The sequence below is a fragment of the Excalfactoria chinensis genome, chromosome 5 (assembly GCF_039878825.1).
Source record: "Excalfactoria chinensis isolate bCotChi1 chromosome 5, bCotChi1.hap2, whole genome shotgun sequence".
NCBI classification, from domain to species: Eukaryota; Metazoa; Chordata; class Aves; order Galliformes; family Phasianidae; genus Excalfactoria; species Excalfactoria chinensis.
The window spans coordinates 32,007,320-32,023,118 of NC_092829.1; the positions used below are offsets into that span (position 1 = coordinate 32,007,320).

The 15,799-nt window shown below is 42.8% G+C and overlaps 1 protein-coding gene across 3 annotated transcripts; it reads left to right on the forward strand.

The window, feature by feature from the left end:
• Positions 1-2,197: 2,197 nt before the first annotated feature.
• On the forward strand, positions 2,198-14,854 carry DNAL1 (dynein axonemal light chain 1). 3 transcript variants are annotated; one of them, XM_072339047.1, is made up of 8 exons: positions 2,198-2,330; positions 4,193-4,231; positions 6,476-6,585; positions 7,031-7,086; positions 9,000-9,055; positions 9,933-10,059; positions 10,462-10,608; positions 11,050-14,854. In XM_072339047.1, exons 1-8 carry the CDS (start codon positions 2,328-2,330, stop codon positions 11,100-11,102), a joined length of 591 nt encoding a protein of 196 aa, XP_072195148.1. In that variant the 5' UTR covers positions 2,198-2,327; the 3' UTR covers positions 11,103-14,854. The 3 variants fall into 3 exon arrangements, with proteins under 3 accessions (XP_072195148.1, XP_072195149.1, XP_072195150.1); XM_072339048.1 differs by having other exon boundaries at positions 10,465-10,608; positions 11,050-14,591; XM_072339049.1 differs by lacking the exon at positions 2,198-2,330 and adding an exon at positions 2,347-2,870 and having other exon boundaries at positions 11,050-14,597.
• The last annotated feature ends 945 nt before the right edge of the window (positions 14,855-15,799 follow it).

Genomic DNA, 15,799 nt, shown 5'->3' on the forward strand with positions numbered 1-15,799 from the left:
AGATGGGGATCTTTACGTGTAATAACTTTCTTATACATTGGCCAGAGACAGTGGTCTTCCATTGGAAACAGTCTTGTCTCTTTCCACCAACAGCTATGCTTACATTGAGAAAGTGAAGAGTACTTTCATTTATGGAGAAAGGCAGCACCAGAGCTGTTCTGTAATGGGAATGTAACCATCTTGTTCCTATAGTGCCTTGGATTGGCAGTTGACCCTTAGGAGCACTGAAATTCTGTTACATAGCACAGTTAAATGCAGTTATACCATCTGCAAATCTAAATTCTCTCATTACTTGTTTTAAATAACTGACGCTTGTTGTTAAGCTAGATTTTAATTACGTGTGGAACTCTTTGTTAATGATGTCAACAGATGCTGGCAGCTGTTACTAGGAAGGAAGGGGAGAGACAGAAGAGCTGGCAAGTAGAAGACTAAGGTTGTAAAAAGCTGTCCTCTTGCAGCAATGATCATAATACAAAATAACACTAAAAAAGAGCAATCTAGGATTTCTGACCCAGGCTGACTGAGATTGTTTTTCATCCTAATTAATTTGTAGCTAGTACCTTATTGTTCTCTACCATATAGACAGAAAGAAACAATTTCTTCCTAAATGATTCTTGTCTGTTTACAAGGGTCTTGCCAATGCTGAAGGCCTATTTAATAAGGGCTTCAAGTGATAAAATTCGCCTTTCAAGGTTGCTTTGTCAATGTTTCAGAATTGCCCAGAAAGAAACAAAACCCTCATATATGATAGTGAATTTTGCTTTGCTCTCAGGGATCTTTTCTCTCCAGTTAACTATCATTATTCTCAGGCCTGATGAACTTTTTGCAATGCATATTACACCTTATAATCTGAGTGAAGTCGCTTGTTCTCCACGCACCATCACTGCCAACGATCACTGCCATACACTCCTTACAAGATAAACTCCATCCACGTAACTCCCAGGAAGGTGTCCTCGCACCCAGCCTTCCTCAGCTCTCTGGCTGAAGAGCCTTTGCAGAGTCTTATCTGGTGCTCAAACCTCCACTCATCCTGGCTGCCCCAGGAGTCCCTCAGCGCACCTTGAGGTGCTGCTCATCCTTACTGCCTGCCCTTGCTTCCAAGTTGCAGCTACTGAGAAGAGTGTTAAGTATAGGTTTCTTGTTCTGTCTGTCCCCGCCAAGTGTATCTTCAGCAACTGGAGCTCCCAGTATAAATGACCCCCTTTAACCCTCCTGACCCGCTGATACCTGTGTCCATACTGCAGTCTGACCATGGTCCATCAGTCGCAGTGCAGCACTGCAAGCTAGTGGCTTGGAAATGAAATGGTCAAAAATAAACCCAAATCACAACAGGTAGCTCAAAAGCCTCCAAACTTTGTCTCAAAATTTCAAACCCTTAAAATAATTCAATGTTAGAGATCATCAGGGATCTGTGATTTGAAAGACAAGTAAAGCACTTATTTAAAGAAAGACAGTGTGAGAATTAGACCCTGTTTTGAGTAGTAGGCAATGAGGTATCTTCTTATTTCTCCTCCCTCGTTTAAATAAATTGGCTTATTTTACTGTGGAGATACTTTGGTGGACAGGTCAGGATACTTGTGAACATACCCCTTCACCAGATGGCTTGTGGGAAACCGACCAGATTTTGTACTAGTGTTTTGTATTTTACACTGCTGCTGGGAGACCAAAACTACCTTACAGACACTGCAAAGACAGGCGCAGCTACGGCCCGAAGCGAACATTAGGCTGGGTGCCTGCCTCTGGCCTCGGCTCTCGCATTACTTACATCGTTCCGCACGCCTTCCGCGGCAGCCGGCCCGTAGCGTTTCTCCGGCGGCTGGATTCCCTTGCTGAGCTCAGCGTGGAGGTGAAGTCAGCCGTGGGGTTCCGGACCCGCTTTAGGGGCCGCGCCTGAAGGAGCGCGGGCAGCAACCGGGGGGAGCCGGTCCCTGTGAGGGGCGGCCCGGGCACGGGTTGTCACCTGCCGATCGCCGTAACTTTCACCGAGTGATTTAATTCAATAAAAAGCGCACAGTGACGGAGGCGGGGCGTGGCCTTTCTGTTAGCGGTACCGGAGCCGGAACGGGGGGGGAAGGGAGCCCTGGGACCGGGCCGCTCAGGGGGACCGAGCGGGAAAGCGCGGCAGCCCCTGCGCCGCGTCCCACAATGCGTCGCGGAGCGCCCCCTACGCGACTTCCGGGCCGGGCCTGCGCGCGGCGGAGCCCCATGGTCGCCAGGTGTGGCTGCCGCCGTGCTCGGCCCCCCCGGCCCCGACGCGTCTGCGGTGCCGCGCATGCGCGGGAGGCGGCCGTGCCATAGCAACCGGAGCGTCAACGGTAGCAACGGCGATGGTGGGTCCTGTCAGCGCCGGGCGGGGGGGGCGGACGCTCAGGGAGGGCGGCCCGCGACGCCGGCCGCGCGGGAGGCCTGTGGCTCGGGGGGCGGCCCCGAGATGCGGCGGCGGGGGAGCCAGCTCCGGGCCGAGAGCGAGTGAGGGAGGGCGGCGGCGGGGCTCCTTTAGCGCCGTCCCCGAGCGGTGCTTGCCGGGGGCGGGCGGCGCGGCCTCACCGTGCCCGGGGGAGCGGGGCTCCGGGAGGGTCGCGGCGGCGGGAGCAGAAGAATCCCGCCCGCGGCTGCCGCGATGCCGCCGTGTGAGAGGCGCTCCCAGCACGCGGCTGCGGGGCGGCAGCGGCTGCCGTAGCGCACGGCCTGCTTCCTCCTGCCGGGAGGCTCCGACCCGCTCCTGATGTACCAATAAATGTATGCGAACGAAGGCAGCGCCTCACTGGTGTCTTGGAGGGAGTGAAGTTTGTAAATGCTCGGTGTCATCACGCCCCGGACCCAAACGCCCTCTTTTTGGGAAGGAAAATATTCCAGTGATTATAGCTTAAGTACGTTTGCTTTCTGCTAAGATGTTGTATTCCTTGTGCCTGGAGCTCTGATGGCCATGTCTCAGGGTGGCCGCTTCAGCCTTTGGTGGCTCTTGAAGTGTGTCTGTGACTTCGTTAAATCTCCATCCCTGCAGGAGGTTGTTCAGTGTCTGCCTGGGGACCCCAAAAACAGCTTTCTCAGGGATGCTTCCCCATAAGCCACAGTGCTTTCTGCACAAAACAAAGTCATTGGCATGCGTTCTCTTGATAAGCCCTGTGCTGATTGTTTCCATGCACACCCGGTTCTCAGCTTCAAATCTAGGCTGGATTTAGGCATGGATTTGGGGCAGGAGGAGGCTCTGTGAGGGAATGAGCTCGTGCCCCCAGGTAGTTGGCTAGCAGGATTGTGGAAAAGTGATGGAAACTTCCCATCTGAAAAAAGAAGCAACTGGAAGCCAGTTGGATTGGCCGTCACACTGCTATGGCTGCTAACTGGAGTCTCAAGGAGGCTGCTGGAGCAGGAGCTGGGTTGTGTTCTGAGCAGGAGGCGATCGCTTCAGCTGGGCACCAAGGAGGCTGTGCCGTAGCAGAAGTTTACCCCCTGACTGCAGCTGGGCCTGGAGCTGGCTGTTGTGTGGGACAGAGAAGATGACGCTCAAAGTCCTTCTTCTGGGCAGGTCTAAGCTGCTGCTGGGCATTCTGTGCCTGTAGCACCTAAAGGTTGCTCAGCGAGCCAGTCCTTGAAAGGCCTCCTTCAGGAGCACTCAGATTGTTTTTAGCTGATAACGTATGTGGTCATGCTGTGTGATCTGATGACAGCATTGTTAGGAAAAAGGAAATACACGCATTTCAGATTGCTCTTGATTTTTTGGGAGGCGGTACCTTCATTTCCCTGGTGAATTCTAACAGGCTTTATCATTCTGTCTACTCACGGACAGGCAGGAAATTACTAGTGCACAGTAATTGTGTGTTTTCATAAGAGTGTCAGGCCACATTTCTCAGTGCAGTAATTTCTAATACCCTTGAGTTCAGCTGAATTTCACTGTCAGAGCTGACGGTGCCCAGATTGTGCTCCAAGCTGGACAAGAGAAAAAAGTCAGGAGAATGATGTGCTCTCATAAATCCAGCTTATTCCTTCTGAAAATACTTCCGAGTTCCCCAGAAAATAAAATGAAGAGCCACTCCAGGAGTCCTGGCTTCTTAGTGTCAGCTGGAGGAAGATCCTGCAGGAAAGTGGTGGAGGGGAGGAGAAAAGCAGGACAGGAAAAGAAAAAGGGGAGAAATGCAGAAGCCAGCTGAAAATTTGCAGTGAGCGTTCATTTGAACTTGTCTGTTTGTTTTAGGCGAAAGCAACGACTATCAGAGAAGCTCTAGCCAGATGGGTAAGTAATAAAAGAGTATCCAGCTGCTTTGCAGTACTCAGTGCTGTGGATTTTTACTATATTTAATATACATTTTTTTTTTAAGAAGTGTTTTTCCTTTTCCCCTCTCACTCCTCCTGCCCTCCAAACCCCGAACTTCATGTGTTCGGTTTGTCACATGTCCCTCAGAAGTAACAGATCCATGTCAGCGAGTTTCCATTTCTGTTAATTACAAAGTGCTGACTGCGCTGTTCTGTTCATGTTGTTTGAGAGGAGGTAAATTTTCCCTGCACTGCTGCTAATCTGTATCCACATGACTTGTAACATTGGATCTGCTGTTGTGTTGCATTCCAGATGTATTTCTTCCCTTTGGCATAAGGGTTTACCTGTGCTCTACAGTCAGAATGGAGTATATTAAATCAAAGCAACGTTTAACTTGGCAATCGGGTAGCCTGATCTTAACAAAAGTGCTGTTGTACCTGTGGTTTCTCTATGCGTATGGTGGCGTTCCATCTGAGGTTTGTTCCAGAGGTGGGTCGCAGGCTGCAGGAATCTTCTTTCAACTGCTCACTCCCCACCACAGGCCATGTTTGGAGCTCCCTCTCTGTCCTGTTTTAAGAGATAATGTCATTTTGTCTGTTGGCTTAAAGTGACTATCAATCAGATTCTAAGCTAAGTTGAAATGCAGGTAGATACAGGGTTATCCTTGTTGTTAGAAAAGGAAATTGAAGTTTCAGGTTTGTGTAGTGACTCAGTTTGAACAGTTCACCATATTCTAGCAAAACGTGGGTCACACTCGTTTCCTAAATGGCTGATAATGAATAAAAATCCTATCATACTCAATTTGGACGGAAATTGGAATATAAGTGAATGCTCGTGGCAACATAATAATGCTCTATTAAATTAAGTTGCCTGAAGTATTTTGGGCACGCAAGACAAAATGATGTGTGATATTGTGCTGTGCTATCCTTACATGTTTCTGGGATGCAATTCATTTTCTTCTCAAGTAAAGATATAGAACCGACCTCAGTTCTCTCACTTTTTAATAGCTGCATAAAAATGGAGGAGAAAACAAGAGTCCTTGTTTTGAAAACACAGAACAGATTTCTCCTTTGTTAACAGAGCTCCAGTCCCCGCACTGAATGCCGAGTGAGTCGACAGAACATTCCCTTTGTGCTGTCGGGGAAGCAGCTGTCACAACTGGCGTTGCTGCTGAAAAAGATACTCGGTCCAAGTGTTGAGTGGATAATTACCATTACCTCAGAATGTGAAACCATTTCATGGGGTGTATTTCTTTAATAAACACACCCAAATGCTGCTGTTAGGACAAGTCTTCCAAATCTCTGAACTTTATAAAGTATTTAATCTAGGAAATCATCAACTTAGGTTGTAAATAGAAAAGCTGTTTTCTAATGTACCCTCTGAAGTGTGAAATCTTCCACTCCTTCCTAATGACTAACTAGAAGTGATTTTGTTGTTGTTTAGTGAATTCTGCGAACAATAAGGATTTATTACTTTCTTTACAACTTCTCTGATTTCTAATTGGCCTTTGATTCAGAGGTGGAATATTACCAGTCCAGACTCAGAGCTCCCTGCTCTCTGTCCTCCAGTGGTTGAGTTTCATTTCCATTTTTTTATGAAGAGTGTAATCAGTTTCTCTTTTCATGTGCATTCTGGAGGAGCTAGAGCTGAGTTACAGGCTTGAGGCTGGGCACCAGCTCCACCTCAGGGGACTAGCAGTCACAGCTCCCATTGCAGGAGGAGGAATACATGGGAGCTATACAGAATGGTTAAAGCTGAGGCAAGATTTGAGGAAAGCGCTGTTGAGGTTTTCCCCCACAGTGTACTCCTCTGCCTTCTGAGTTTGTGCTGGGCATTCTGAGTTGTCTGGGTGAAGAGGAAAGGAGATTTACGTGTGAGATTTTAAGAGTGTGCTTCTGCTACATAAGCTTCTGACCCTAATTGAAGCTCCCACATGTCAGTCTTCACCTTGATTCAGAGTTTCAGACCTCCCGTTATCCTCCATTTCTTTTCAGGAGAAGACACCTGAATTAATAGTTTAAGTGTAACTCAAATCCAAAAAGAAAAAGAAAAAAAAAAGGCTTTTGAAGCGTGGTATTCAAAATGCTTTCTCTTTCCAGTATTTTCTTTTAGTAGTATATTGGAATTACCTCCATATTAATTACTTTTATGGGAATGTTCCAGTATAGCAGTTCTTAGTGATTTTGTGCAGTGAGCGTATTCTTTACCATCTCTTTCCCTTAGGAAGAAAAAAATGGCCAGAAGGCTTCAGAGGCAAAAGAAGTGAAACTGTATGGCCAGATTCCTCCTGTAGAGAAGATGGATGAATCTCTCTCCACTCTTGTTAACTGCGAGTAAGTTACGCTAAAGACAAATTGGAAATCAAGCATTCTCTATTTGTACTAATTTGGTTAACGTGCCCAAGTGGCAACTTGGAGTGGCATGCAGTTTATCTAATTAGCTCTGGGTAACAAGTCAGTTCAGCTGCTGTTTAGCTGAGGAAAATGAAGTGTTGTCTTTGTGGGTGATGGGACAGAGAAAAAAAAGGCTTCCCAAAAGAAATTAGAACCATTTCAGAAATAAGTTTCCGTGCATTTGTTAAGGCTATGCTTAAAAAGGTCATTCCGTACATGGTGTCAGTAACACACGGTACTTTCCTGGAAGTTAAACAAAGTTGCAGAAATCATGATGTTTTGAGAGAATAGACAAGTATTTCTAGTGCATTAGTGTTCAGATGTAGAACTCTTCTGATACAGTGATCCCTTGTGTTCTGAGAGTTGATTGTTCTTGCTTTTAAAGGAAGCTTTCGCTGTCTACAAACTGCATTGAAAGAATTGCCAACTTGAACAGCCTAAGTAAGTGACAAACCAGTGATTGTTTCCTCATCGTGTGGATAGGAAATATACTACAGTTTATAATGTGTGTCTAGCTTTATACCTTTTCTAATCCTTTTTAACTTCTTACTCTTAGGAGATTGCAATTGACTTTAAAATTATCAGTCTTCCTGGAGAACACATGTTAGCAGTAAAGTCGCACTAAAGCATGTGTCTCTGGGCAGTCTTGGCAGTTGTTTTGCTGTGCAAGAATAGTAAAAAAAAATCCATCCAGAAGTAGCTTTGTAATCTCCAGTGGGTTTGAGTTATGATACTCAACAGTAAGTGATTCTAGAATGATTTAACAACTGATTTCCACATTGATGATGGAGAGAGTCTGCAGTTCAACAACTTAGTTGTGGCGTAGTGTGTTGCTGAGGTCAGAGTGTTGTGGGCCTGGATGGAATCTGGAGGTGAGACAAAAGAGAACTTCATGGTATGTCTCTTTAAGGTACAGAATGCAAGGAACTTACAGTTTCTGTTGTCTTCCATGAGAGAAATCAATGCTTACAGCAATGAAAAACAATCAAATATTTGCCTTTTTTCATTGCAAAGAGGATGCTGAGAAATCCTCTTATGCGTCCAGCTCTATTTTCAGATAGAAAAGATTAATATTAGTGTTGCATATGTGATACTGTAATCATGCTGAGTAGATAATTCTGTGTAGGACCACACCTCAGCATCCATGCATGTGAGAGAACGTAGATGATAGCAACAGGTTGAGTAACTTATTGCTTCCAAAATATATAATATCTCTGAACAGGAGGACTAAAGAACAGTAACAGCAGTTAGAAATGGCTCGAAGGTGTGACGTTTCCTACAGTCTTTCATTTTTGTGTTTGTAACTCTCCTCTCAACCCTTGGGAATTTCTAAAGCTAGTGCAGACTTGTAATTCCTGAACACGCAGTACAGAGAGAATGAGGGCAGCCGGCTAGTCTCCGTGCTGTGGATGGGGAACTGTAGGGATAGTCTGGAGAATATTAGCTGTAGCTGACTTTAGACTTACTGAGGATGAGTTTTCATATTTTGAGCCATGGTCAGGTGTTAAGCTGTTGCATTTAAAGAGAAAAAGAATTCCGTTTGTGCCTGAAATGTTTAATCCTAACTAGTCCTTCTGTTTTAGAACATCTACCAGTTGTGGTTTTGTCCCTGTGTTCCTATAGATAGAACACACAACTACCTGTTTTAGATCAGCCTCGAATTTTTATCCATAGCAGTCTCCAGCCACTACACTGCTATCTATGCAGCCTGTTGCTACTAGACTTTATTAGCCTCACCATAAGTTACTGTAGTTATTAGTTATTTGCTTGTTTATACCTGCAACAAAGCTCATGTGGATACTGAAAAGGAGTTTTCTGGAAAGACTGCTGTTTTGTCTTAGCTTTGAGTTACACTAATATTACACTAAATTCCAGCAAGAGTAGCTCACTTCAAAAGCATATTTGTCTGGGTGCTACAGTAAGCTGAAATATTTTTCATCGGGCTTCTGTATGGCAGCTTTCTATGCTACCTCTATTTTAGAAGTCGGATCAGTTTATTTATTTATTTTAGCTGGAGAAGCAAGGGGTAAGAACTGTGTGAAATCAAAGCTAGCAAGCTAGCAGTTAGAGCTCAGGTGCAAGATGAAATTCTAGGCTGTTTTCAGTATTTATGTGGCCTGAATTTCAGTGAGGTAACCTACAAATGAACAGATTTGTACTTGTGAGCACGTTTCTGAGCTGTCCTCTGCATCAGCTCCCACTCACTGTCAGTTTTTATTTCTGTCATGTCATCCTTTCTTAAGGCAGGCTTTTTGGAACGTAGGTTTTTTGGGAGTATGGAGTTTTACCTGAATTACAGCATCTTCTTACACGTAAGAAATCACGAATGAGCAACTTTCTGTCATCTATTTCAGAAAATCTGAGGATTCTGTCTTTGGGAAGAAATAACATTAAGAACTTGAATGGATTGGTACGTGCACCTTAATCTCAACCCTCTACTAACAAAATGGAGCTCTACCCAAGACATGGGATAATTTCCCTATAAGTTTTGGCTGAATTTTACCTTATTTCCCAAACTTCCATTCTATTCCGTCACAATGGTTTGTTTACTCTCTTTCATATTGCTTCCGAATTTTCAGGTAGTTTTTGTTTGTTTGTTTGCTTTTGGGGGGAAAATGGTGGCAAAACTGAATGTACCAGGCATAGGAAAAATTATTGGGGAAGAAATGCGATCAGTTTTATTTTATCTGTGTTAAAGCAGAATATTTTTTCAACCAACTTCATTAAAAATGAATATAGATATTATTTTCTTCCTCGACAGATATCACCTGTTTCTCCTGCAGAATATTCCTGTTTAAAACTGTTTCCACCCTCAGAGATTCCATTATCTCTTAAGCGTAAAATGAAATCAATTTTTAATGACTGGTTTATAAAAGCACTCCTTTTTGAGGGAGTTGTAACTTCCGTCCTCCAGATCCAAACATGCATGTACCTGAGACAGACCATTCCCTAATACTGCATAAAAACCCTTATGAAAGAATTGCTGAATAGCAGCCACTTTGTGCACAAACAGCCACTTTTGTCTTCTCTGTCCCTATGCCGTCCCCACTGCTGTTCCTTCTTGTATTCTAATACTGTGGGTTTTGACCTTCTAAATATATTTCATATCCTTTGCTCTGATTCCCGTGAGTATTTGTAATGCTTAATTAGAAACCTGCTTAAAAGGAAATGAAGACCAATATATCTTAGTATTTTCTTGCGTGAGGTGACCTGCAGGGCTGAAGAAGAGAGAGTCTGAAGAATAAGGACTTACTTTCACTTACCTGTGTAGCTCTGTCGTTTTCCAGGAAGCAGTTGGAGATACATTAGAAGAGCTGTGGATCTCATACAACTTCATTGAGAAACTGAGGGGTATCCGCGTAATGAAGAAGCTGAAGGTTCTTTATATGTCCAATAATTTGGTGAAAGACTGGGGTAAGCCATTCCTGTCTGTTCTGCAGCTTCCTATGGATTATGGTGAATGCGTGAGTTAGCAAGTCAAAAAGTAGTTATCTGTGTCCTGGGGCCTACCTTTTACTGCTAAGCCTGCAGAAGTACACAGAATCCTGAAATATTTCATGCAAGAAATTAAAAATGGGAAATTGAATTTAAATTCTAAGCTCAATGGAGCTGAATCACCTCTTTGAATCACCTTGCTTGGACTTCTCTGAAAATGTGTACCTGTTCTTTAACCTGCTACCAGTTCAAGCACAAACCATCGCTATCCGTTTGTATCCCAAGCTACTTACATGTGCAGAGTTTGAAAGGAAAGGTTTGGTGTGGATGTACTTTCCTTGCTCAACAATCTAGTTGGTGTTTTCATGTTTATGGTTGCAGCAGAGTTTGCGAGACTGGCAGAGCTGCCATTATTGGAGGATCTGGTGTTTGTAGGCAATCCACTGCAAGAGAAATACGCCTCTGAGCAGAAGAACAATTGGATTGAAGAAGCAACCAAACGAGTGCCCAAGCTGAAAAAGCTGGATGGTGAGTCCGAGCAAGAGGCAATTGATCTAAGTGAGAAGCTTAGTAGAAAAAAGATCAGGGAAACAAATTGTAACCTCAAAAACTCATCTGTGTGACCTTGCACCAGCTGCAGGATCTTCTGAAAAGCTGTCCATGTGGTGTGCAGCCCACAGGTTACACAACCAAATAGTTTTAGCACATCACTGTATTCCCCACACTGAGAAAGAAATGCAAAGCAGCATCTGGACTACGCTCTCAGACATGTTCTGATTTTAGGGTGGTCCTGTGTGGTGCCAGTGGCAGGAAATAGAATTATTTCCTCTTTCTGACAGCTTGACTCTTTCCTAGTTTTGATAGTCCAGATCAGTTTTCAAGCAGATGAGCATTATCTGTACCTTTCTCTGCATAATCTCTTCATAAATGAGTAGATTTTCTCTCTTTTTTTCTTTTTTTTCCTTGTAGGTACCCTTGTTATTAAACAGCAAGAAGAAGAAGAAGAAGGAGGAGGAAACTGATGAGACTTCTGTGTTGGGTGTTTAATAAGTATCTCCAGATTGCTCAGCACACAGAACTTTGATATAAATGTTTGTTTTGAAGAAAAGCTTTGGGCAATTTTTAAAAGACCAGCTTATCTCCACAGTCTCTTACCCAAAGAGTTATTTACCAAACTTCAGGCACGCCGGTTTTCTCAAGCTTCTGCCACCTTCTGCAGAGACCAGTGGAGTTGAGTTCATCTACTGTTTGGTTAGCGAGAGATCTTTACCTGATCTAATACCCAGCTATCCCTAATTCCTGATTAGTGGTGCTTATTGTTTGCTCTTGTGTTACAACGGAGCAATTTTAGCTTGTTAGATGCAGCTGGCTAACATTCAGTTGAACCACCATGGCTAAAGGAACAATGTTACATTTTAGAACTACGTTATGGACTTTGTTGTGTTTAATTATGTTATGGGAATCCCTTAATATTTTAAGTATGTGAATTTGCCTTTTCTTGCCCTTAAGTATTTTATGCCAAATAGACCCAGAAGTTGTGGACATATGCACAAGAAAGGTAACGGGCTTGTGATCTCTTGTTATGGACTGTAAGTTTTGAATTGGGCCTCTTAACTCCATTGCTTAGAAGGCCATGTGTAACTTATATGATGTTATTTATTTTAAAGAGGCAGTGGGAGTTTTTTTGCATGGTTTCAGTGAGACCAAAATATCTGTTTTTGTTTTTGTTTTTTTTTAATGAATTATTTTGATTGGAATATGTAGACTATTAGCCTACAGCTGGTTCCTGCTCCTAGTCTTATTTTGGCTCACTGATGGACGTAATCTTTCTCAGCTCTGGAATTTTCCTGTAACTAAGTAGGCTGATACTAACTCAGAAACAAGCAGTGAACAAGAGACCTGGGCTTGAGATGTAAAATTCTGGGTTTGCAATACTAATGTTTTTCTAAAGCACAGATGTAAGCAGGGAGTGAAATGTGTATGTGATTACTGAGGAAGGTGGGATAAGGCAAGAAACGGGCATTGGAAAACAAGCGTTGAAGAGGTACTAAACATGCTCTGTTGCACGTTAACCATTCTGAGTAAACCTCCTTAGATGGCAGGTAACTATTTTTAGCAAAAAGCATTATGTAATGCTAAAGACAGGCATAGCTGCACCACTGGATGCAAATGACGTTCCTCCCTCCCTACTTCCTTTAGAAGTCATCTAAGTAGATTTTTTGGCAGCTTATTTTTATTGTTTTTAAGCTTTTCTTCTAATTCGATGCATTATCTTTGTTTAAACTAGAAAAGTGTACTTGCAGGTTTTAGAACAGACACATAAGGGATGAAGGCAGAACACTGCTTTTAATTTGTTTGTGAAAGAGTGGCAGGGGTTGATATCCTGGAGCGCCATGGTCAGGGATAAAAAGGGTGGAAATGGCCCAGGCTGCAGTGGAATTGATCTCAAACTCCAGGTATAATTTTAGTATAAGATAACTCTATTGCTCATCAATATCTAAGTGACGGGTGTGAAGATTACAAGGAAATCAGAGCCTGGTTTCAATATATTCTTTCTTGTTATGCTTTGATTTTTAGAGTAATTCCTAAGCATTCCAACTTAAACTGGCAGTTACAGATAAGTCTAGAGTTTGACTTGGATCTTTCTCTTAAATTAAGATCAGAAGAACAATGCCAAAAGCTGGGTGTATTTTACAGACGATGCATTCTCATGTAATATCTCCTAGTATTATGCTTTATCGTTAGGAAAGGCATCACTGACTAAGAAGCACGAAGGGAGAGTACATATACAGCCAACAACCATTTCATGGTGGCCTCTTAAAACCAATTCAGTTCACTTGCAGCCAATCAGCTTTGGAAAAGCAGATGTGACTTGAAAGAGTACCTAGCTTATGGCACACATGGTCTTTACTAACTCCAGCTTTTGTATTAGGGCAACAGGGAATAGGCTTGGGCCCTTGCCTACAGTAATTAATGTGTGCTTGCCACAAGAACTTCCAAATATTAGCAACAAATAGAAAAGTCAATTTCATCTGTGTGTGGAGCTGTTTTCAGGACAGAATACACAGTGCTCTTGGCATGAAATCTGGCCAAGAGGCAGTGTGTTCAAATCCCTGTACCAGTGTGTACAGTTACGGTACATATAGCTTAATTAGCTCCTCAAAAGAAATGAGATGGAGATGAGAATGTTGTCCAGTGTTACATAATCCCACTGGTTAATTTAGTAAGATCTAAATATGGTCTAAGTCCATACATTTATGAAGGCAGCATTAGATACAGCAGAGACTCTATTTGGGGACAGTCTGAGAACAAAATAGCATCTTAGCGTTCTAGGTGGAGATAGTTCCATTGTCAAGGCTTGAGGAGCACAAAAGAGCAGTTCCTGGCTCTTGTAAGTGACAAGTTGAGGCTCCGTGGATTAATTACCATTAATCAGTCCAGCAGTAACTAATGCAGTTGCTCACCGGTAGAGCTGTGTATAGCACATGCCTATTGGCATCAGCTCTTTTCACAGCAATTAACAGCATAAATTCTCTTTTTTGCATCTGTGTTATAAATATGAGAATAAAAACAATCATTACTGAAGGGAACAGGGCATCCAGTCTCAGCATTATTGTAGCAGCAGTGAAGTACACTTAGAAGCTTTTCCTTTGCCTTTCCCCCTCCATACTGCAGAACCTTTGCATGTAAGTTAACCCCTTTCTAAGTTTTTGCTTAACGTTGTTATACATGATGAATTGCGGGTTACTGCCCCAAACAAATCAAACCCCCATGAACTTTGCTAGCCCCAAATAAATGAAGTTTTAATAAATTTCTAAAATTTGCACTTTAAAATTATGCACTAGATGTGGTGGAAGAGACAGATGATAGAATTAAAGCAGCTGATTTGCATGCCGATGGAGCCGCGCTGTGTCACTGATACACTATCAGAGATCGGATTGCGTGCCCACGGTAGTTGCTGAGCAGCAGAGTAAGATCCTGAAAGAATTCCTTCTGTATTATCCTTTACGCTTCCACATCTCACCACATCTAATAACGTCCGAAGCACATTATTATTCATGGATGAGAAGAGCACCCATGTAAAACTTGCAAGCCATGTGGAACTCTGCTTTTCCCACAGAAATGATGGAGGAGTAGCATCCACTTAATTACATAGAGAAATATCCTACAATTGAATTAGAGATAGAAAATAGGTATTTTACTTGCTTGTTACCACACCGACCTCTCTTCAAAGAGCTGATGCATGCAGTGGTTATATTTCAAACGGCTGGAAAAACGTGAGAGGAGACCTGAGAACCAGCAGCTGATTCAGATTACAACAGAAACAGACCCATCTAGGAATGCCTTCAAGCAAGAGAGCACTTTTAACATCTACTTTTGATTACCTTTTGTATACCGTAATGTAATTTTGTAGCATGACCAAACTGTTAAAGTTGCTGTGTTTAAATTATTTAGGCTGATGTTTGTAAGTGAACCTCTGTGAAACTTGTTTAAAAATAACAATGCTATTTTATATTTAAAAAAAAAAAAAAAAAAAAAAAAAAAAAAAAAAAAGTATTTGGCTATCGTGCAATGGAATAGCGTCCGGAAATTAATTTTGGTTCTCGCTAACTTCTCCTAGGTGCTCCGGGAACAATGTATTTATAGCACAGAAACACTGTCCCTTATTGCCCCTATATTTTAGAATAGAAAATAATGTAGGCTTTACAAATGTTGATCTAATTGTGATTGTTGTCATCTGATACATAAAGATTTTTCCAGTCTTTTAATAGAGACATTGCTTGTCAGATTTGTTGTTAGGTCCTAAGAGAAAAGTCTGCTCTTTTTATTTGGGGTAAAAAGACCACAAGTACATTATATAAGGGTAAGTCTTATTTCAGTACAAAACCCCTGTTCTGCTTTGAATGTAAGCTCTGGGAATAGCAGTACACAATCAGCTCCATTCAGCCAGCTCAGGAGAAGGTTGCTGGTTAATGAACTTCTGTAATAGGAACTTCAGCCTTTAATAAGCAGTGTCAGCAAAAAGTAGTTTCAAAACTCAGATGTAAATGAGAAAGCTTCCTACCCTGCAGTAGTCACCCTCAGGAGAAATAAGAATATCATCCTGCACCGACAGCTGTAGGGCTATTGAAAAACAAACATTCTGGGAGTTACTGCAAGATTCCTCATAATGTTGCTCCCTCGAAATGAGGTTGAGCTCAGAAATCACAGAAGTGCTTTATAAGGTCTCCCAGTAGCTGAAATAACCTTGGATCCACCCACTGAAAAAAGATGAAAAGCAAACTGTCCTAAGCTTATTATTGTTAATTTTCCATCATCCAAATTTTGTTTGCACAGCTTTAGTGCAGTCAGCCTGTAACTCTTTTGCCCATAGGCTGTGATAGTGAGGCAAGTGCATTATTTTCTTTGCCACCTAAGTAAATACCACTTACTTTCTCACGTGATATTGCTGATCAACATCCATATCTGCAGAAGTCAATTGAAGCAGGGGCTCCTGCACTGCTCGAATACATCCTTCTGTCATCCTTGCCAGCATCCTGGAAATACAAGTTTGTCAGCATAAACAAACAACCAAGAAGAAATTTCCCTGAGGTAAGCCCTTCTTAGCTCCTAACTGAGAGCCTGCAGGAGATCAGCGAGCTATCGATGCACGTTTCTACACTCTCTGTAAGGTAGCATCTTTTAGAAACCTTTGCACCCACAGGTGTTAGAAGCAATG

Excerpts from the sequence above, each read along its gene's own strand:
- DNAL1 (XM_072339047.1), top strand. Across the intron at positions 9,056-9,932 it reads TTAAGAACTTGAATGGATTG|GAAGCAGTTGGAGATACATT; the intron begins GTACGTGCACCT and ends GTCGTTTTCCAG. Across the intron at positions 10,609-11,049 it reads CAAGCTGAAAAAGCTGGATG|GTACCCTTGTTATTAAACAG; the intron begins GTGAGTCCGAGC and ends TTTTCCTTGTAG.